General features: G+C 44.8%; 1 protein-coding gene across 8 annotated transcripts in view; it reads left to right on the top strand.

Moving 5' to 3' along the window:
* The window catches only part of LOC138650987 (testicular acid phosphatase homolog), a 92,992-nt gene that overhangs the window by 40,316 nt on the left and 29,298 nt on the right, over nucleotides 1–23,378 (top strand). For all 8 annotated transcript variants that reach the window (XM_069740886.1, XM_069740883.1, XM_069740890.1 and 5 more), the window contains 2 exons: nucleotides 9,114–9,266; nucleotides 12,310–12,408. In XM_069740886.1, coding sequence (XP_069596987.1) covers nucleotides 9,114–9,266; nucleotides 12,310–12,408 — 252 coding nt within the window. The remainder of the gene's footprint in view (nucleotides 1–9,113; nucleotides 9,267–12,309; nucleotides 12,409–23,378) is intronic.

Here is a 23,378-nt window from a genome sequence, read left to right as displayed (position 1 = left end):
TCACTCCTCAGAGAATCCCCATTAATGACTGGGAAGCGAACAGATTATAATTGTCCTTTTCCCATAAACGAAACAGGTTCATTACCCTGTATGACATGTTATCTGTATACGACCTGCAGTGAACTGGAGTCTATGGTGTGAAGTCAGGTATGTCTAGGCCCAACTCCAAAATGTCTGCCTCCGGGCACGGTTTCTTTAGGACACAGGTTAACCCTCTGCTAGATATAGTGTAGTGAGAGTAAAAGATCCACAAGCTGAACTAAAGGGGTATACTTACTATTATTATTAGTAGTAGTAATACTAGTAATAGTAGTATTAATAGTAATAATAGTAATAATAGAAATAATACTAATAATCATAATAATAGTAATACTAGTAATTGTAGTATTAATAGTAATAATGGGTGATAATAGAAATAGTAATAATAATACTAATAATGATAATAATAGTAATACTAATAATAGTAATAATAATAGTAATAGCAGTATCAATGGTAATAATAGTAATAGTAGAAATAGTAGTTATAGTAGTAATAATAGTAATGGTAATAGTAATAACAGTAAAAGTAATATTAATAGTTATAATAGTAATAATATCATAATAGTAATAATATAATAGTAATAATAATTATATAAGTAATTGTAATGCTAATAATAGTAATAGTAATTATAGTAATAATAACAGTAATAGTAGTAGTAATAATGATAATAGTAATAATATAATAGTAATAATAACATTAATAGTAGTAATAGTAATAATAATAATGATATCAGTAATAGTAATAGTAGTAATGGTAATGATAGCAGTAATAGTAATTATAGTAATAATAACAGTAATAGTAGTAGTAACAATGATAATAAGTAATAATAGTAATATTAACAGGAATAGTAATAATAATAAAAATCCATTATTGTTATCGGCTGAATATGTTCTCCTATTTCACATATCGTAAAATTATTGGTATTAGAGGGGTTCCCAGTCCTCTAATGCTGATGACCCGCCTGTAATATCTGATCGGTTTGGGCGGACTTCTGTCACTCCTGAAGAGGAGAAATCCCTGCAATGTTTTCCCAGGTACGGAGCTACACATTTAGTCTTGGCTTTGTTTGGGATTATAGCTCCCAGCAGCTCTAAGCTGATCATGGAGATGACTTGTGTCAATACAAATATAACAATCTAGGAAAATCCCTTTTAATTAATTTAAATGGTCAACTATCATTTAAAGAAACATATGCATATTAGATTTCCGATCTAGCCACCAACATCAAAAGTGTAATGTTCTTTCTTTACTAAATATGCTCCTTTCTTTTCCTGAAAGATTACTCTAACCATTATGGCCGCTAACGTCTCACTTCTTTTCAACTCAACTTTATGTCCACTGCCTGTTGCGAAGGCCAATCAGTCTATAGTTACAGACAAGCAGGAAGGGTTACAGGACGTGGGGACCTGTCCTTACAAGCCTGCGCTGTCAGCTCTATAGAGTTCAGAACAGCACCCAGTAGTGAGCTGCTGGTCTTTTGTCTTGCTAGTGTCTGCGTTTCTTATGTTTTTGTTTTACTTGATCATTAAATAATATTAGCACTTTTATTCTCCCTTCTCTCCTCCCTCCAGCTTTTTTTGCCGTGTCTGCTCTCCACTAGTATTCCACTTGCCTCCTTGTTTCTTACAGCACATTACCACTTCTATTCTCCACTTAACTACTTCTCATATAGGTGGCATGGAAAGCCCTTCCCTGCATGGCGGCCCACCAGAGGATCCTCCTGTCCAGCTGTGGGCCAGTCCGAGCCTGCCTAGTGGACTAGATGCACGTTTATGCTGTTTTGAGTATGGATGTCGTGCTCCAGCACAAGACATTGACAGAAAACGATTGTGCATGTGGAATTTCAATGTGCCTGATCCTTTTTTTCCCCACTGGAGATTAGCCAATATCAGAGGAGTCTGTCAGTGGCTTATTCTCCTTAATCCATTGCTTGTTACAGGGTTAGATGACGGCATAAAATTTCCCAATGGAGGTGTCGATTTGACCCCCTCTACTGTGATGTCCATATGTAGAGGAGTCTTGTCCACATGGGTGGTTTTGTCATCTATATAAAGCTATTGTACTTTTCCTCGTTCTCTCATGACTTTATTACTATTTTTTGGTTCCATGGTTTTTCTGTTTTGTCTTTTCTCAGAAACCTCAATGTCTGGATGTAAGTACGCAACCTTTTTCTCCGAACTTTTGAGTAATACATTTCCAGGCATTGTTGCGACCACTGATTGATCCCCATGCACTAATATAGATGCATGAAGTGATAGTTCCTCATTTAGAGTATTCATTATTACTATTAATTAAACACTAAATCACTGAACTCCAACTGTAGCGCTCTAGTCATTCCGAAACTACAACCCTCGGGGTGCCCCGATATATGAAAGCTAGGAGTCAGTTTCACTCCAGCTACCTCTGAGTTACACCAAGGTATTGGACTTGTGGTGTGGACATGGTACTGTAAAGATCTGGGGTTGTGGGTTGTATTAATCACCTAGGAAGGTTAACGATGCAACTATTTTTCACTCCTTACCTTCATGGTCTTACAACGACAACTATGGGTAGATGCTCAAAATACGTTGCCCACAGACCACGAGATCTCACCCCGGGACCGGTAGTTTGACTGCCCCCATACCTGGCGATTCTCCCTGTCTCCTAACTTTTGGTTGGCCCACAACCGAATCTCCCACCAGTATAGTCCACGCTCCTCCAGAAGATCGAGAACTCCTCTGTGGTGTGAACCCTCACCTTTTTCTCCGTAATTGCAGCTTTCTGATCCAGGAACACTTACCATGCTCGGGAGTTATCTAAGTATGTTGGGCGTGCTCGTATATAATGGTCGAGTCCCCGTGGCTTAACACATGCCAGGATGCCATAACAAACAGCCAATCCTTGCATGTGTTGTGTCTGTCTATCAGCCAGAAATCATGCAGCCGCAGGGAATGGAACATAATATACGAGCATGACCAAGATACTCGGATAACACCCGAGCATGCTCTGATGAGACGTTATCTGAGCATGTTTGCTCATCAATAGTACCAAGTTATTGATAGGGTCTTATATGGATATCTAGGGTCAGTGCCATATCACAAACCCTAGGGTGCCAACTTCTGTGTTCAGGCAGGGCTACCTTAAGCTATAGCTAGGGAAAACTAGATCCATACCCCTGCCTTTCCTTTGGACCTACCTATTTTGAAGTCACTATATGTGTGTTGCTGTGTTTTGTCTTTTTCCTCCATTATTTTAATATTTACTCAATAAAGATAAACATTTTATAGGGGTTTCTCGAGTTCGTAAGTTATTATCATTATTTTTCATAAAGCACAGTAAATGCATACTAAAGGTACCGTCACATTAAGCGATGCTGCAGCAATATAGATAACAATGCCGATCACTGCAGCGTCGCTGTGTGGTCGCTGGAGAGCTGTCACACAGACAGCTCTCCAGCGACCAACGATGCCGAAGTCCCCTGGTAACCAGGGTAAACATCGGGTAACTAAGCGCAGGGCCGCGCTTCGTAACCCGGTGTTTACCCTGGTTACCATTGTAAATGTAAAAAAAAAACACTGCATACTTACCTTCCAGTGTCTGTCGCGTCCCCCGGCGTCCGCTTCCCTGCACTGTGTAAGCGCCGGCCGTAAAGCAGAGCGGTGATGTCACCGCTGTGCTCTGCTTTATGGCCGGCCGGCGCTGACACAGTGCAGGGAAGCTGAACGCCGGGGGACGCGACAGACACCGGAATGTAAGTATGTAGTGTTTTTTTTTTTGTACATTTACAATGGTAACCAGGGTAAATATCGGGTTACTAAGCGCGGCCCTGCGCTTAGTAACCTGATGTTTACCCTGGTTACAAGTGAAGACATCTCTGGATCGGCGTCACACACGCCGATTCAGCGATGTCAGCGGGTGATCCAGCGACGAAATAAAGTTCTGACCTTCTAGCTCCGACCAACAATGTCACAGCAGGATCCTGATCGCTGCTGCGTGTCAAACACAACGATATCGCTATCCAGGACGCTGCAACGTCACGGATCGCTATCATTATCATTCTAAAGTCGCTCAGTGTGAAGGTCCCTTTACTGTTATTATGCAGACTAAGACAAACATATGTCTTTCTTGTACCTTTGTGGTTTTTTTTCCCTTTCTATCTACCCCTGTGTACATCCTCTGTGTGTTCCTGATTTTCCCCACCTCTCCAAAGTTATCATCAAGCTAATCTAAGAGTAGTATTCACCTTATGCTTTTGTGCACTCTCCGCTCTTGCACAATACCCTGCCTGACTGATTTTATTTTCACCCATCTATACCAGTATAGCTGCTTATGTAGTTTTACATCATTGCCAGCTGGTTGTAGCAGAGCTCAACTCTCCTGCACTCTTCAGCTACAGCGGTGTAGATCTGTGTCTGATTCCTGCAGCAGACATATTAGCTTGTGAAACTTCATACTGCTCTTTTGATGCATATGGCAGAAGATTCTTCTCTGTCATATGCATCAACAAAGCAGCATTTGCAATTTCACATCACTAGCTTCTCAGCAGCAAGCAACAAACATAACTACTCAGCCCCTTTATACAGCCCTATCCTGAAGTATATCCTTTCAGCCCCTCTATACAGAGCCGTATCCTGCAGTACAGCTCTCCTTTGAGCCCTCTATAAACAGCCCCATCCTGCTATCACAAAGGTGTCACGTCCCCCTGGAAGACGTGTAGTTAGAAGGTCACATCGGGTAATGAATCGCAGTTCTTCTTTAGAGATGGTGTGATTCATGTCCTATTTTAAATGGATTTCCTTTCCTTCATTGTTGAGAGGTTTGACTCTTTCCATGCTGGCAGAGACCACACAGCCTGGTTGTTCTCAGCTGCAACTGCTTATCATTTACTCCCTCTATATATTCTGGCTCTGGGCATTTAGTTCTTGCCGGTGAAAGATTAATTTTCCTGTGCTGAGTGCTAAAGCTGAGTAGTTGTAGTTGTAGTCATCTGTAGTTTGTTGAAGTACGTGTGTGTTTATCTCCTGATCCCTATTCCCATTTAGTTTACTCCTCCCTGTCCCTATCCTCCTCCCTATTGTTGGTTAGTGCTTTTGTATGATAGAGATTTTCTGTTATCCCTGCTTTGTCTTTGTGTCTTGTTTACCTTCCATTCTGTCCCATGCCTCATGGGGTGTGGGATGGAACAGATTAGGGTTTAACAGGAGCATAGAAAGGTCAGAGACCCAAACCTCTCTACCTTCAAGAGTACCCACGGGACATGGATCGTTAAGGTCCCAGTTGCAGGGACATTTTGAGGCCCGTCTTCCTTACCGAACACCGTCACAGCGTGACACCTGCATTATATCTTGAAACTTCAAATGTTGCTCTTTTGATGTATATGGCAGAAGATAATCATCTGCCATAACCATCAGCAAAGCAATATTTGTACTTTCACATAACTGATTTCTCAGCAGCAGGCAACAAACACAGCTTAAAATACTCAGCCCCTGTATATAGCCCCATCAAAAAGTATATCAGCCCTTCTAAATCCTGCAGTATGTCTCTTTTTTCAGCCCTATGTATACGGCCCCATCATGCATTATATCCTCTCAGCCCTTCTATGCAGAGCCCTATCCTGCAATATATCTTTTCAGCCCCCATATACAGAGCTCCATCCTGCAGTATATCTCTCCTCTCAGCTCCTCTACTATTCAGCCCCATCCTGCAGTACAGTGCTCTTCTTAGTTTCCAGCACACACTGTCTTCTTAGAATGAGCACCTGCACTGTAATGACATTGTGTGCATATACCCTTACTATTTATGCACACTACACCAATCCCATGCATCACAGATGTGTCACTTCCTACATATAAACTCATGGAATAGTATAAAACATTGCATTACATAAAACAACATATCCTAACATCAGCATAGCATTAGCAAAGTAATGAATGATCAATCAGGTAGCAACAGGGGTTAACAAAACAATGGCCTGTGATAGGGTTGCAGACCCATTTAATCCCTTTTATATGCTTTATACATTGGTAGCAGATTACTCCATAGCACGTTAAGTTTAGATTGCTAAACGAAGGATGATTCATTAATGTCGCTGAGTTTGGTTTGAGTCCGTGACATTATGCACTCGCCGATCCATGTAATGCTCAGAAGCAGCCGTCATACTCCGCGCTCACGTGACCACAGTCTGAAAATGAATGACGTGTTTAAATGCAATATCTCCTTCTACTTCCATACAAAAAAACTTGTTTGGTCGGGTTCATTTCACACGTGAATAATGTCACTTCATAGAAACAGATGAAAAAAAGGCCTAAAACTGTGCTCATAATTGTACAAACAACCATCCTGGATCCAACGTGATAGTCCCGACTCCCAAATGTGGGGATCTGTTCCCGGGAGGTCGGGGGTACGCTCCGACTTCAACTGCATCTGTGTCCACAGAAAACAGATATAGATGAATATCATGGTGGCACAAGGAGTCGGCAAGTCCTTGCTTCACCATTCTTTTTAGGTAGAGCCTGAAGGTCCAGTAATCTTATATTCTCACGTGATATGAAGGTTTTGGCTTAGACTTAGACTGCCTGCAGTGACAAGTAAAACAGGAGATGCACTTAAGGATGTGAAAGGCAAGTGTGATGCTTGTGTGGGGATATCATACTGTATTGGGGATGCTGTGGGCACATTATACTGTGTGGGGGGCCTGTGGGCACATTATACTGTGTGGGGGTCTGTGGGCACATTATACTGTGTGTGGGGAGCATGTGGGCACATTATACTGTGTGGGGAGCATGTGGGCACATTATACTGTGTGGGGGGCCTGTGGGCACCTTATACTGTGTGGGGGTCTGTGGGCACATTATACTGTGTGTGGGGTCTGTGGGCACATTATACTGTGTAGGGGGCCTGTGGGCACATTATACTGTGTAGAGGGCCTGTGGGCACATTATACTGTGTAGGGGGCCTGTGGGCACATTATACTGTCTGTGGGGCCTGTGGGCACATTATACTGTGTGTGGGGCCTGTGGGCACAATATACTGTGTGTGGGGCCTGTGGGCACATTGTACTGTGTGTGGGGCCTGTGGGCACATTATACTGTGTAGGGGGCCTGTGGGCACATTATACTGTGTAGGGGGCCTGTGGGCACATTATACTATACTGTCTGTGGGGCCTGTGGGCACATTATACTGTGTGGGGGCCTGTGGGCACATTATACTGTGTAGGGAGCCTGTGGCCACATTATACTGTGTAGGGAGCCTGTGGGCACATTATACTGTGTTGTGGGCCTGTGGGCACATTATACTGTGTGGGGGGCCTGTGGGCACATTATACTGTGTAGGGGGCCTGTGGGCACATTATACTGTCTGTGGGGCCTGTGGGCACATTATACTGTGTGGGGAGCCTGTGGTCACATTATACTGTGTAGTGAGTATGTGGCCACATTATATTGTGTTGTGGGCCTGTGGGCACATTATACTGTGTGGGGGCCTGTGGGCACATTATACTGTGTAGGGGGCCTGTGGGTACATTATACTGTCTGTGGGGCCTGTGGGCACATTATACTGTGTGGGGGGCCTGTGGGCACATTATACTGTGTGGCGGTCTGTGGGCACATTCTACTGTGTGGGGGGCCTGTGGCCACATTATACTGTGTGTGGGGTAGCTGTGGGGTCATCATACTGAGAGTGGGGAGCTTGGCGGACATTATACTATATTTGTGGGAGACCTGTGAGGGCATCATATTGTGTTTGGGGGGATCTAAGGACATCAACATCATACTGTTTGTGGTTTCCTGGGGGATATCAAACTGTGTGTATGGGAATATACTGTGGGGCATCACACTGTGTTCTGCGGGACTGTGAGCACATTATATTGTGTGGGGGGTAGTGGGGTCATCATACTGTGTGTGGGGAATGTACTACGGTGCATCACACTGTGTGCGGGGGGTCCTGTGGGCACATTATACTGTGTGTGGGGGGTCTTGAGGTCATCATATTGTGTGTGGGGTGCTTTTGTGACATCATATTGTGTTTGTGGGTACCTGTGAGGGAATCATACTGTGGGGACATGTGTGTGAGAGGAGCCTGTGGGGTCATCATACTGTGTGTGGGGGCCATGAAAGCTGTACCGTCCTATGTGGGAACACTAATAGATCTCACTATGAGCAATATTTTTGTGTGGGTGTATATAAAGGACTGGGTGAGGTTAGGAAATGGCTTAGTGTAAAATAGAAATTGCCATTATGCACTAGTCGCGCCACAGTGCTTGTCCCTCCTTACAAGTTGGGAGGTTTGGATATACTGTGCTGCACATGTCACCCGTAGCACTTCCTATGAGGATTCCGTGTTGATCTTGGTACTCTGCTATTCCTATGTTCATCGTCCATGTACACGCATGCCATGTATACCTGATAGGTGTTAGTTCTACCAATAGACACTTAGTAAATGTGAGGGAAAAAGTAGTATTCTGGAGTTTGGCTCATTCCGTCCACGTACGAACCCTTCTCTATTCACTTCTATAAGGAAAAAAGATCGGCTTTTCTTTCAGAAACAGCACCACTTCCGTTGATGGTCTGTGTCAGGTATTGCAGTTCAGCCCCATTCTTTTAAATGGAGAAGAATTGTGGTCATACGTGGCCATATTTTTTTTTTTTGTTTTTTGTTTTTTGAGTGGAACCTTTATCCTAATCCTGGATATCCTCTATAATAAAAATGTTGGTATTTAAAGGAGTTTTTCCCATTTTATCACCAATCCACAGAATAATTGATAAATATGACCACTTGGGGTCTGACCAACGGACCAGTTGTCCTTAAGTCCCGTGTGAATTATGGAATTTGGGATGTTGGATCTTTGGGTTGGTAGCTGTTCCTTGGGCCCGGTACATACTGTATCTGTGCATATGCTCGGCAAGCATGTGCCCGACAGTGGCCACCATAGGGACCCATTTCTTGCACTTTCTTATACAATAAAACAAATGCAGCAGCCCACCACAAGCTCACCAGGACATCAGTTTTAAAAAAAATAATAATAATGTAATTGCAAATTTTAAAATGTCCAGTGCGGAACGAAAGTGATTTAGATAACTTTGCTTTTCAATCTCAGATCTATGTGCGCAGCACTGACTATGACCGGACCTTGATGAGCGCTCAGGCAAACCTGGCGGGATTGTATCCTCCAAACGGAACCCAACAGTGGCATCCGGATATTCCATGGCAGCCAATTCCAGTCCATACTGTGCCTGTATCCCAAGACAGGGTAAGATATAGCGCATTTCTTGTTGTCGAGTACATCCTGTACATGATAAAACAAGTTCTCCGGGAAAAGTGGCGCCAACATTGTTGGAATGGCGCTGCTGCGAGAGGTGACTATAGATTGTTTGAATTTATATGGGGTCCTGAATTGATTACATAATGGACAACCCCTTTAAATTTACTACACAGTGCCTGGATTGGGAAACCATTCCAAGGAAGGCTCTTGACATTACGAGATTGATTGATTGTTGAGGTTAACAGGAGGTGAGGAGGAGATCGGAGAGTTCTGTGCTGTCAACAACCTCTACGAGTACCAGTGACCTTGCATTCCTCAGATAAGAACATTTCTTTCGTTGGACTAATACAGATCAGACATCGAGAAACAAGATGTTGCCAAATGCCAAAGTCAAGCTTCATGGTACAGAACATCCTCATGAGCTGGGATATGAAAAGCAGGCAATATTGGGTTGGGGAATGGGGCAGCGTCGCACAGTTACAGGGATGACAAGGTGAGGACACAGGCTTGGCTCTCTCACTTCAGGAATATTGGAGCCTCCAAAATTGCCAAGTGCGCTGGTTTGGTAATTATTGGAGCCTTCTGAAATATATATGAAGCCAACCGTACATTCACTGGCATGTCTCCGTTTCTGACATGAATGATATCCACATACCACTTTCCATGAGGTAAAGACTTATAACGCTTATCGATAGCGGTCGGCTCGTTTATCTTCAAGTTCTCCACATTGAAAGGGTAAATGCGTTGGGACAAAATGGGACGATGGAATGAAACTGGATCCTCAGAGGAGAATATTCTACTCTTTTTTTTTTAAAAGGTCAAAAACGGGTTTTCTAAAGGACACCACTTCAGGAAACGCTCCTTCTCTGGGAGAATTTTTGGAGAAATTTTTCATTCCCTAAAGTGTTTGCAGAAGATGTTTTGAGTTTTTCAAGCGTTTTCAGAGTTTGTTTTTTTTTCTCCTAAAGTGTTTTCTTGCAGCTTTTGGACTGGGCAGTGCATTGTTTGGAGCGAGCATGCACTTTCCTTTTTCCACCAAGTGTTTTTCAAAACGTGAAATGGAATAAAAATGCTTAAAAGACTCAGTATGCAAACACCAAAGTGGTTTTACAATAAGTGTTATTAAGGGTATATGTGCACAATGTGTTTTTTCATGCAGAATCTGTCTGAAAGCCGCCTGAAAGAGTGCTGCGACACCACTTGAAAACGTGTTGCAAAACCACCAGAAATAGCACAGCAGTCACCTGAAAGAGCACCGCAAAGCAACCTATAAGAGTGCTGCAATAACACTTGAAAGAGCACCACAAAACCACTTGAAAACGTGTTGCAAAACCACCTAAAAGAGCACAGCAAAGTTACCTGAAAGAGCATCACAAAGCAACCTATAAGATTGCTGCAAAACCACCTAAAAGAGCACCACAAAACCACTTGAAAGAGCATTGCAAAACCTCCTGAAAGAGCGTTGCAGTGCCACCCGAAAGAGCGCCTCAAAATCACCTGAAAAAGTGCTGCAAAATCACCTGAAAGAGTGTCGCAATACAACCTGAAAGAGTGCTGCAAAAACACCTGAAAGAACGACGAAAAACTACCTGGAAGACTGCTACAAAACCATCTGAAATAGCGCCGCAATGCCACCTGAATGAGTGCTGCAAAACCACTTGAAAGAGCACCACAAAACAACCTATAAGAGCACTGCAAAACCACCTGAAAGAGCGGTTCAAAGCCACCTAAAAGAGTGCCACAAAACCACCTGAAAGAACGGCACACAACCACCTGAAAGAGTGCCTCAAAACCACCTGAAAGAGTGCCTCAAAACCACCTGAAAGGTCGCCATAAAACCACCTGAAAGAGTGGTGCAAAACCACCTGAAAGAGCGGCGCAAAACCACCTGAAAGAGTGGCACAAAACCACCTGAAAGAGCGCCTCAAAACCACCTGACAGAGTGCCTCAAAACCACCTGAAAGAGTGCCTCAAAACCACCTGAAAGAGCGCCTCAAAACCACCTGAAAGAGCGCCTCAAAACCACCTGAAAGAGTGGTGTAAAACCATCTGAAAGAGCGCCTCAAAACCACCTGAAAGAGCGCCTCAAAACCACCTGAAAGAGTAGCACAAAACCATCTGAAAGAGTGGAGCAAAACCACCTGAAAGAGCGGCACACAACCACCTGAAGGAATGCCTGAAAACCACCTGAATGAGCACCTCAAAACCACTTGAAAGAGAGGCGCAAAACCACCTGAAAGAGCGGCACACAACCACCTGAAGGAGCGCCTCAAAACCACCTGAAAGAGCGGCGCAAAACCACCTGAAAGAGCGGCACACAACCACCTGAAGGAGCGCCTCAAAACCACCTGAAAGAGCGGCACAAAACCACATGAGAGGGTGGCACAAAACCACCTGAAAGAGAGCTACAAACATTACATTTTTTACTTTACACTTGTGATCCAGTTCTTTTTGCCCACGTTCCTGACTACCATATGTGTCTATTAGCTGTATTTGAAACACTGTGCTTCGTTTCCACAAGCCACCCTTGACCTAATATTTGCTAACCTCAGTTACTTATGGGTATTTGCACCAGTATTTTACTTTTGTGTGAATAAATTTAATGTGTATCTAATATATTTGTATTTGTAGTGGGGTTTTTCATTTGCTATGTAATTGCTAGCCCACGACACAGACCCAATTTTTAGACATATGCAGATCCCAGCTGTGGGCTCTATCGGACATGCTGTCATTCCATAGGTATCCCGGATGGGAATACCCTTTTAAGCCAGAAGGTTACCAACTCTTCCCAATATGCCAGGCTACTGTATGTGCTTTAGGCTGCCATGTGGATAGCGATGAATACTGTATACTCAAATCTATGTGCAGCCATCTTCCCAGAGCCACGGCTAGGATTTCCTTCTCATGGGCAAATGTTCAGTTCACTGCTCTAGCCCTGCATCAAAATACACTGGCCATGGAGAAGTGGCTTGTAATCTAGAATAACATTATCCCGTGTAACGTCATGTGTTTTGTTTCCTTTGTTCTGTAGCTACTAAATTTTCCTTCTAAAGATTGCCCCCGATTCTATGAGCTAATGAAGGAGACCATTCAGCTGCCGGAGTATCGGAACAGGATGAAGGCTTGGAAGGTACGATACAGAGGTGCGGAGTGCGCATTCTCACCATGTTTGTTTCCAGTATCATAACTAGAATCCGATGGGCCCCAATGCAGAATGTGGACCCAGGCCCCCTGCTTGTTGGGCAGATGTATGGGCCCTTGTATCTTTCAAAATCCTATAAGGACATACGTGTTTTCCCCCATCCTGTACTAATGTCCCCCATCCTAGTACATATGTTACCCATCTTGGGTTACCTTCCTGGTACATATGTCTTCTATCCTGGTCTCATCCTGGTATATATCCCACATCCTGGTATATATGTCGATCATCCTGGTTTATGTTGACCATCCTGGGACCATCCTGGTATATATGTCCCCCATCCTAGTATATATGTTGACCATCCTGGGACCATCCTGGTATATATGTCTCCCATCCTAGTATATATGTTGACCATCCTGGGACCATCCTGGTATATATGTCTCCCATCCTGGTATATATGTCGACCATCCTGGTATACAGTGGGGGAAATAAGTTCGGTATTTGATCCCTTGTTAATTTTGTTAATTTACCCACTGACAAAGACATGAACAGTCTATCATTTTAAGTGAGGGTTAATATTAACATTGAGAGATAGAATATCAAAAATTAAATACAGAAAATCGCATTGTATAAATTATATAAATTTCTTTGCATTTTTGAAGTGAGAAATAAGTATTTGATCCCTCTGGCAAGCAAGACTTAATACTTGGTGGCAAAACCCTTGTTGGCAAGCACAGCAGTCAGACATTTTTTGTAGTTGATGATGAGGTTTGTGTGGTGCCCCTGAGGTCTGGTCACCACAGAGGTACTGCACCTCATCCAGAGGTGTGGGACTCCGCTCTCGGGTAAGTAGGGGGCACTAACCGGGACTCCACACCAGCGTCCAACACCACAACACTCTAGTCAGGGCATCTGTTAGGGTATCTAAGGGGGATGGCCTCATCCCTGTCTGGAGAGGGTTACTAGGTAGAGGTTGTGGGTGGAGAGAGTATAAATGTCATGGAAACAGAAGGAGGAGTCAGAAAAGATCTAGAAAGTCTGTGAGAGGAAAGAGATGGAGTGAGGTGTGCAGAAGGGAGCTCCCTGTCAGAGGGAGTTAGAGAAAGAAGGAAGAGAGAAGCTCTTGACAGAAAGGAGAGAAAGAAGGGGTCCTAGGAGCACGAGTAGTGAGCAATCCACCCGTGGGACCCGCATCCACGCTAACCATCGCCAGGTGAAGGGACCAGGTCGCAGTGGGGGAACCGGCCCCTCAAGACTAGTGGAGGACTACAAGACTCAGCTAGCAAGCTGGAGGCTGCAGCATCTGCATGTGCTGTAGCCACATCCAACACATTCACTGAAAAGGCAGCCACATAGGATTCAGGGGACCAACAGAGAGTGTCGCCCGAAAAGATCCGAGGCTGCTGGATTGGGACACTGTGTGTGAAGGCGCAGAACAGAAGGGTGAGAGCCAGCGCAGCGAGACGTCCAGGAAAGGAGCATAGAAAGAGGGTTCTGGAAGGTCCACCCAATTTACTTGAGAGCTGGCTGGACCACAGACCCGAAGGACACAGCACCCTGGCTGGGGACTACATCTAAGAACTGTGAGTAAACGTGTGGAAACTGCACCCTGCTGTGTCCTTTGAATTATTACTGCGCCACCTGCCCTGCACTACAACCACCATCAGCACCTTTAACACTGTAACGGGGTCTACCAAGCTGGGGTACCTCTTTCAGTACCTCCCCGTGTTTCAGGAGGTCCACTCCACTCTGCTTTGGCTGGAGTCTGAATGAAGGACGCTGGCTGGAATTGCTTGGTTACATGGGCGCATATAAAAGATCACTGCTTCTCCACGTATGTCCAGTCTGACAACATTTTACTCACAGGACACAGAATATATCACACAGATACAGAGGGCAGGCCAATAGAAAAGCGGCAGGCCAGACATACATTACAATAGCCGCAGGTGGCCGGAGCCTGACGATATTTACTGTGGGAATTACAAAGGTGGGGGGCGGACAAAAGGGGAATATCATGTCCCCTCTGCTCAGGGGCGCAGCCTGTGGGCTGATGCATTAGGGACATGCACCTCACATGGAACCTATTATACATACATATAACTGCACAACATATTCTGGGTGCTGAGTGGTTCCGTAACACGTAACAAACACCATCACTGCCCTGGGGTGTAGCTATACCTGTCAAGGACCCGTTAAGGTGAGTGTTCGCGAAACGGCTGTCATCCTCTCTCTCCCGCACGCCTCTGTAATCCTGCATGTCCGTCTTTTCGTCTAAAGTACTGATAGTGTATTAATTGGATATATTCCAGCTGGTGAGTGCCGCAGTTTTTCTTTCTCCATGTCACTCCATGACCATAATGTGCTTCTTTTTGAGACACTCCTTTGTTGTCTTGGCTGTATGTTTTGGGTCATTGTCTTGCTGGAAGACCCAGCCACAACCCATTTTTAATGTCCTGGCGGAGAGAAGTAGGTTGTCACTCAGTTTTACAGTGCATGGTTCCATCCATTCTCCCATTGATGCGGTGAAGAAGTCCTGTGCCCTTAGCAGAGAAACACCCCCATAATGTTTCCACCTCCATGCTTCACAGTGGGGACTCTGCTATTTTGGGTCATAGACAGCATTTCTCTTCCTCCAAAAACGGTGAGTTGAGATAATGCCAAAGACCTAAATTTTTGCCTCATCTGACCACAGCACCTTCTCCCAATCACTCACAGAATCATCCAGGTGTTCATTGGTAAACTTAAGATGGACCTGCACATGTGCCTCCTTGAGCAGGGGGACATTGCGGGCACTGCAGGATTTTAAACTTTTACGGCATAATGTGTTATCAATGGTTTTCTTGGTGACTGTGGTCCCAGCTGCCTTTAGCTCATTATCAAGTTCCCCCATCTTGTTTTAGGCTGATTATTATTATTATTATTTATATAGCACCATTAATTCCATGGTGCTGTACATAAGAAGGGGTTGCATACAATGTTTTAGATATCGTTTACAGTAAACAAATTTATGATGACAGACTGGTACAGAGGGGAGAGTACCCTGTCCTTGCAGACTTACATTCTACGGGATAATGGGGAAGAGGCAGAAGGTCGGGGGTGCAGCAGCTCTGGTGGTGGTGAGGTGGCAGCTCAGGTGGTGGTGAGGCAGCAGAATGGTTATTGCAGGCTGTAGGCTTTCCTGAAGAGATGGGTTTTCAGGTTCCATCTGAAGGATCTGAGGGTGGTGAATAATCGGACGTGTTGAGTCATGGAATTCCAGAGGATGGGAGATATTCGGGAAAAATCTTGGTGGCGGTTGTGTGAGGAACGAATAAGTGTGGAGGAGAGTAGGAGGTCTTGGGAGGATCGAAGACTACGTGAGGGAAGATATTGGGAGATTAGTTCAGAGATATAGGGAGGGGACAGGTTGTGGATGGCTTTCTAGATCAGTGTTAGTAGTTTGAACTGGATTCGTTGGGGAATTGGGAGCCAGTGGAGGGATTTGCAAAGAGGGGAAGCAGAGGAGTAGCGAGGAGAGAGGTGGATTAGCCGGGCAGCAGAGTTGAGGACAGACTTGAGTGGTGCAAGAGAGTTAGCGGGGAGGCAACAGAGGAGGGTGTTGCAGTAGTCGAGGAGGGAGATGATGAGGGCATGCACAAGAGTTTTACACCGTGTTCCAAATTATTATGCAAATTATATTTTTCTTGGATTTTCCTAAATGGTCGGTGCAAATGACAGTCAGTCTAATAAAGGTCATCACCCGTTAGAGTATACATCGAATTTTATTGAAGAAACCTCCCAATGATAACAGTATAATCTCCAAAATGAATAAAAACTCAAAATGCACTGTTCCAAATTATTAGGCACAGTAGAATTTCTATACATTTGATATGTTTTAAAGAACTGAAAATGCTCATTTGTTGAATTTGCAGCATTAGGAGGTCACATTCACTGAACAAAAAAGCTATTTAACTCCAAAACCTCCTAACAGGCCAAGTTACATGTTAACATAGGACCCTTCTTTGATATCACCTTCACAATTCTTGCATCCATTGAACTTGTGAGTTTTTGGAGAGTTTCTGCTTGTATTTCTTTGCATGAAGTCAGAATAGCCTCCCAGAGCTGCTGTTTTGATGTGAACTGCCTCCCACCATCATAGATCTTTTGAGTGATGATACTCTAAAGGTTCTCTATAGAGTTGAGGTCAGGGGAAGATGGTGGCCACACCATGAGTTTATCTCCTTTTATGCCCATAGCAGCCAATGACTCAGAGGTATTCTTTGCAGCATGAGATGGTGTATTGTCATGCATGAAGATGATTTTGCTCATGAAGGCACGTTTCTGCTTTTTAGAGCATGGAAGAAAGTTGTCAGTCAGAAACTCTGTAAGAAGGAACATAAACCAGCTCACCCGTGATACAGCAACCAAACCTCGGGAGCACAGACCCGCTGTGTCCAGGTGTACAAGATCCAAAAAAAGAAAGAAATGTCCAGCTTCACCGAGTCCGTAAAAAAGCGTTTTCTTTATTCACAAACTTTAAACATGGAGGATACAGACTTCAGCACAACCATATGGGTAAGAATCTCAACGCGTTTCTGGAGACTAGGCTTCCTTAATCATGATTATCATGATTAAGGGAGCTTAGTCTCCAGAAACGCGTTGAGATTCTTACCCATATGGTTGTGCTGAAGTCTGTATCCTCCATGTTTAAAGTTTGTGAATAAAGAAAACGCTTTTTTACGGACTCGGTGAAGCTGGACATTTCTTTCTTTTTTTGAGTCAGAAACTCTATATACTTTGCAGAGGTCATTTTTCACGCCTTCAGGAACCTTAAAGGGCCATAGCAGCTTTTTTCCCATGATTCCGGCCCAAAACATGACTCCTCCACCTCCTTGCTGATGTCGCAGCCTTGTTGGGACATGGTGGCCATCCACCAACCGTCCACTACTCCATCCATCTGGACCATCCAGGGTTGCTCTACACTCATCAGTAAACAAGACTGTTTGGAAATTAGTCTTCATGTATGTCTGGGCCCACTGCTACCGTTTCTGCTTATGAACACTGTTTAGGGGTGGCCGAATAGTAGGGTTATGGACCACAGCAAGCTTTTGAAGGATCCTACAGCTTGAGGTTCGAGGGACTCCAGAGGCACCAGCAGCTTCAAATAACTGTTTGCTGCTTTGTAATGGTATTTTGGCAGCTGCTCTCTTAATCCAATGAATTTGTCTGGCAGAAACCTTCCTCATTATGCCTTTAACTGCATGAACTCTGTGCTCTGTTTCAGTCACAAATGTCTTCACGCTATGATGGTCACTCTTAAGTTTTCTTGAAATATCTAATGTTTTCATACCTTGTCCAAGGCATTGCAATATTTAACGCTTTTCAGCAGCAGAGAGATCCTTTTTAGTTTCCATATTGCTTGAAACCTGTGGCCTGCTTAATAATGTGGAACATCATTTTTAAGTAGTTTTCCTTTAATTAGAATCACCTGGAAAACTAATTATCATATGTGCTTAAGATTGATTTCAACGTGGTTCATCCAGCATTCATGTACTGGATATATCAGGAGGCTAATGTTTATGTATCACTTGTTGTTGTAACACATCATGGAGCATATTTCAGTTGGCTAGAGCCCTTTATTATGTGTTTAGTCCTGGGTTCTAATCCCACCCAGGACAACATCTGCAAGGAGTTTGGATATTCTCCCCATGTTTGCGTAGGTTTCCTCCGGGTACTCCGGTTTCCTCCCACATTCCAAAGACATACTGATGGGGAATTTTTTATATGGCGGGACATTGTGCGCCACAAGAAATCTGCTCAGTAATGACAAAAGGTGTCTGACTTATTAGTGGGCGAATGTTCAATAGATCTTGGCTGGGGTGGTAGATATCTTAACCCAGTGCAGTTTAGATCTAGTGCAATATTATTGATATTAACCCCTTGTTGGGAAATTTGAGGATATGATATATGGCCCTAGTGCAATAATATTAAACAGGTATTCCTTTTTCCCCTTTCGGGTATGGATGATTTTTTTCCTGATAGGAAGATAACATTTCATCAATTTTGTTTTGTACTAGTGTCTGGTTATATTAATATCTACTATTGGTAATCAAAAGTGGATAGACTGTACACAATTATGGTGGTCACTTCTATTTATATTGCAAAATTATTAAAGGTTATATTTCAGCTTTATTGTTTGTCGACCACAGTCAGTGAATTTTTTGTTATTTTTGGTGGCATCTTATTGGTCTTTCAGGGGGACCTTTTTCAGTGATATTTATATACAGTTAGGGCCAGAAATATTTGGACAGTGACACAATTTTCGCGAGTTGGGCTCTGCATGCCACCACATTGGATTTGAAATGAAACCTCTACAACAGAATTCAAGTGCAGATTGTAACGTTTAATTTGAAGGGTTGAACAAAAATATCTGATAGAAAATGTAGGAATTGTACACATTTCTTTACAAACACTCCACATTTTAGGAGGTCAAAAGTAATTGGACAAATAAACATAACCCAAACAAAATATTTTTATTTTCAATATTTTGTTGCAAATCCTTTGGAGGCAATCACTGCCTTAAGTCTGGAACCCATGGACATCACCAAACGCTGGGTTTCCTCCTTCTTAATGCTTTGCCAGGCCTTTACAGCCGCAGCCTTCAGGTCTTGCTTGTTTGTGGGTCTTTCCGTCTTAAGTCTGGATTTGAGCAAGTGAAATGCATGCTCAATTGGGTTTAGATCTGGAGATTGACTTGGCCATTGCAGAATGTTCCACTTTTTGGCACTGATGAACTCCTGGGTAGCTTTGGCTATATGCTTGGGGTCATTGTCCATCTGTACTATGAAGCGCCGTCCAATCAACTTTGCAGCATTTGGCTGAATCTGGGCTGAAAGTATATCCCGGTACACTTCAGAATTCATCCGGCTACTCTTGTCTGCTCTTATGTCATCAATAAACACAAGTGACCCAGTGCCATTGAAAGCCATGCATGCCCATGCCATCACGTTGCCTCCACCATGTTTTACAGAGGATGTGGTGTGCCTTGGATCATGTGCCGTTCCCTTTCTTCTCCAAACTTTTTTCTTCCCATCATTCTGGTACAGGTTGATCTTTGTCTCATCTGTCCATAGAATACTTTTCCAGAACTGAGCTGGCTTCTTGAGGTGTTTTTCTGCAAATTTAACTCTGGCCTGTCTATTTTTGGTATTGATGAATGGTTTGCATCTAGATGTGAACCCTTTGTATTTACTGTCATGGAGTCTTCTCTTTACTGTTGACTTAGAGACAGATACACCTACTTCACTGAGAGTGTTCTGGACTTCAGTTGATGTTGTGAACGGGTTCTTCTTCACCAAATTAAGTATGCGGCGATCATCCACCACTGTTGTCATCCGTGGACGCCCAGGCCTTTTTGAGTTCCCAAGCTCACCAGTCAATTCCTTTTTTCTCAGAATGTACCCAACTGTTGATTTTGCTACTCCAAGCATGTCTGCTATCTCTCTGATGGATTTTTTCTTTTTTTTCAGCCTCAGGATGTTCTGCTTCACCTCAATTGAGAGTTCCTTTGACCGCATGTTGTCTGCTCACAGCAACAGCTTCCAAATGCAAAACCACACACCTGGAATCCACCCCTGACCTTTTAACTACTTCATTGATTACAGGTTAACGAGGGAGACGCCTTCAGAGTTAATTGCAGCCCCTAGAGTCCATTGTCCAATTACTTTTGGTCCCTTGAAAAAGAGGACGCTATACATTACAGAGCTATGATTCCTAAACCCTTTCTCCGATTTGGATGTGGAAACTATCATATTGCAGCTGGGAGTGTGCACTTTCAGCCCATATTACATATATAATTGTATTTCTGAACATGTTTTTGTAAACAGCTAAAATAACAAAACTTGTGTCACTGTCCAAATATTTCTGGCCCTAACTGTATGTCTCCCATCCTGTATATATGTCCCCCATCCTGGTGAATATGTCTCCCATCCTGGTATATATGTCCCTCATCCTGGTATATATGTCCCCCATCCTGGTATATATGTCCCCCATACTGGTGAATATGTCTCCCATCCTGGTATATATGTCCCCCAACCTGGGCCCATCCTGGTATATATGTCCCCCATCCTGGGTGCATCCTGGTATATATGTCCCCCATCCTGGGTGCATCCTGGTATATATGTCCCCCATCCTGGTATATATGTCCCCCATCCTGGGTGCATCCTGGTATATATGTCCCCCATCCTGGTATATATGTCCCTCATCCTGGTATATATGTCCCTCATTCTGGTATATATGTCCCCCATACTGGTATATATGTCCCTCATCCTGGTATATATGTCCCCCATACTGGTGAATATGTCTCCCATCCTGGTATATATGTCCCCCAACCTGGGCCCATCCTGGTATATATGTCCCCCATCCTGGGTGCATCCTGGTATATATGTCCCCCATCCTGGTATATATATCCCCCATCCTGGGTGCATCCTGGTATATATGTCCCCCATCCTGGTATATATGTCCCCCATCCTGGGTACATCCTGGTATACAGTATATCACAAAAGTGAGTACGCCCCTCACATTTTTGTAAAAATGTTATTATATATTTTGCTGGGATAACACTGAGGATATTTTGTTACAATGTAAAGTATTCAGATTACGCCTTGTATAACAGTGTACATTTTGTGCCCTCTACATAACTCAGCACACAGTCATTAATGTCTAAACTGCTGGCAGCAATAGTGAGTACACCCCTAAATGAAAATGGTTAAGTTGTACCCAGTCAATATTTTGTGTGGCCACCATTATTTTCATACACTGCCTTAACTCTCCTCGGCATTGAGGTCAGTAGAGCGTCACCGGTGGCCACTGGAATCCTCTTCCCTCCTCCATGATGACAGCATTGAGCTGGTGGATGTTAGAGACCTTGCGCTCCTCCACCTTCAATTTGAGGATGTCCCACAGATGTTCAATAGGGTTTAGGTCTGGAGACATGGTTGGCCAGTCCACCATCTTTACCCTCAGTTTCTGTAGCAAGGAAATGGTGGTCTTGGAGGTGTGTTTGGGGTCATCATGTTGGAATACTGCCCTGTGGCCCAGTAACTGAACGGAGAGGATCATGATCTGCTTCATTGTGTCACATTACAAGTTGGAATTCATGGTTCCATCAATGAACTGTAGCTCCCCACAGCCGGCAGCACTAATGCAGCCCCAAACCATGACACTCCCACCACCATTCCTGACTGTAGGTGCATCGTCTGAGCACTGACAGGCGGACCCCCCACCCCTGTATCCTCTGCAGCAATGTGTATGGTCTGAGCACTGACAGGCGGACCCCCCACCCCTGTATCCTCTGCAGTAATGTGTATGGTCTGAGTACTGACAGGCGGACCCCCCACCCCTGTATCCTCTGCAGTAATGTGTATGGTCTGAGCACTGACAGGCGGACCCCCCACCCCTGTATCCTCTGCAGCAATGTGTATCATCTGAGCACTGACAGGCGGACCCCCCACCCCTGTATCCTCTGCAGCAATGTGTATGGTCTGAGCACTGACAGGCGGACCCCCCACCCCTGTATCCTCTGCAGCAATGTGTATGGTATGAACACTGACAGGCGGACCCCCCACCCCTGTATCCTCTGCAGCAATGTGTATCGTCTGAGCACTGACAGGCGGACCCCCCACCCCTGTATCCTCTGCAGCAATGTGTATGGTCTGAGCACTGACAGGCGGACCCCCCACCCCTGTATCCTCTGCAGCAATGTGTATCATCTGAGCACTGACAGGCGGACCCCCCACCCCTGTATCCTCTGCAGCAATGTGTATGGTATGAACACTGACAGGCGGACCCCCCACCCCTGTATCCTCTGCAGTAATGTGTATGGTCTGAGCACTGACAGACGGACCCCCCACCCCTGTATCCTCTGCAGCAATGTGTATGGTATGAACACTGACAGGCGGACCCCCCACCCCTGTATCCTCTGCAGCAATGTGTATGGTCTGAGCACTGACAGGCGGACCCCCCACCCCTGTATCCTCTGCAGTAATATGTATGGTCTGAGTACTGACAGACGGACCCCCCACCCCTGTATCCTCGGCAGTAATGTGTATGGTCTGAGTACTGACAGGCGGACCCCCCACCCCTGTAACCTCTGCAGTAATGTGTATGGTCTGAGCACTGACAGGCGGACCCCCCACCCCTGTATCCTCTGCAGTAATGTGTATGGTCTGAGCACTGACAGGCGGACCCCCCACCCCTGTATCCTCTGCAGTAATGTGTATCGTCTGAGCACTGACAGGCGGACCCCCCACCCCTGTATCCTCTGCAGTAATGTGTATGGTCTGAGTACTGACAGGCGGACCCCCCACCCCTGTATCCTCTGCAGTAATGTGTATGGTCTGAGCACTGACAGGCGGACCCCCCACCTCTGTATCCTCTGCAGTAATGTGTATGGTCTGAGCACTGACAGGCGGACCCCCCACCCCTGTAACCTCTGCAGTAATGTGTATGGTCTGAGCACTGACAGGCGGACCCCCCACCCCTGTAACCTCTGCAGTAATGTGTATGGTCTGAGCACTGACAGGCGGACCCCCCACCCCTGTATCCTCTGCAGTAATGTGTATGGTCTGAGCACTGACAGGCGGACCCCCCACCCCTGTATCCTCTGCAGTAATGTGTATGGTCTGAGCACTGACAGGCGGACCCCCCACCCCTGTAACCTCTGCAGCAATGTGTATGGTCTGAGCACTGACAGGCGGACCCCCCCCACCCCTGTATCCTCTGCAGCAATGTGTATGGTCTGAGTACTGACAGGCGGACCCCCCACCCCTGTAACCTCTGCAGTAATGTGTATAGTCTGAGCACTGACAGGCGGACCCCCCACCCCTGTAACCTCTGCAGTAATGTGTATGGTCTGAGCACTGACAGGCGGACCCCCCACCCCTGTATCCTCTGCAGTAATGTGTATGGTCTGAGCACTGACA

This window comes from Ranitomeya imitator, chromosome 10 (genome assembly GCF_032444005.1).
Source record: "Ranitomeya imitator isolate aRanImi1 chromosome 10, aRanImi1.pri, whole genome shotgun sequence".
Lineage (NCBI taxonomy): Eukaryota > Metazoa > Chordata > Amphibia > Anura > Dendrobatidae > Ranitomeya > Ranitomeya imitator.
The sequence above is the reverse complement of the archived record's forward strand: the minus strand, read 5'-3'. Positions and strand labels throughout refer to the sequence as shown.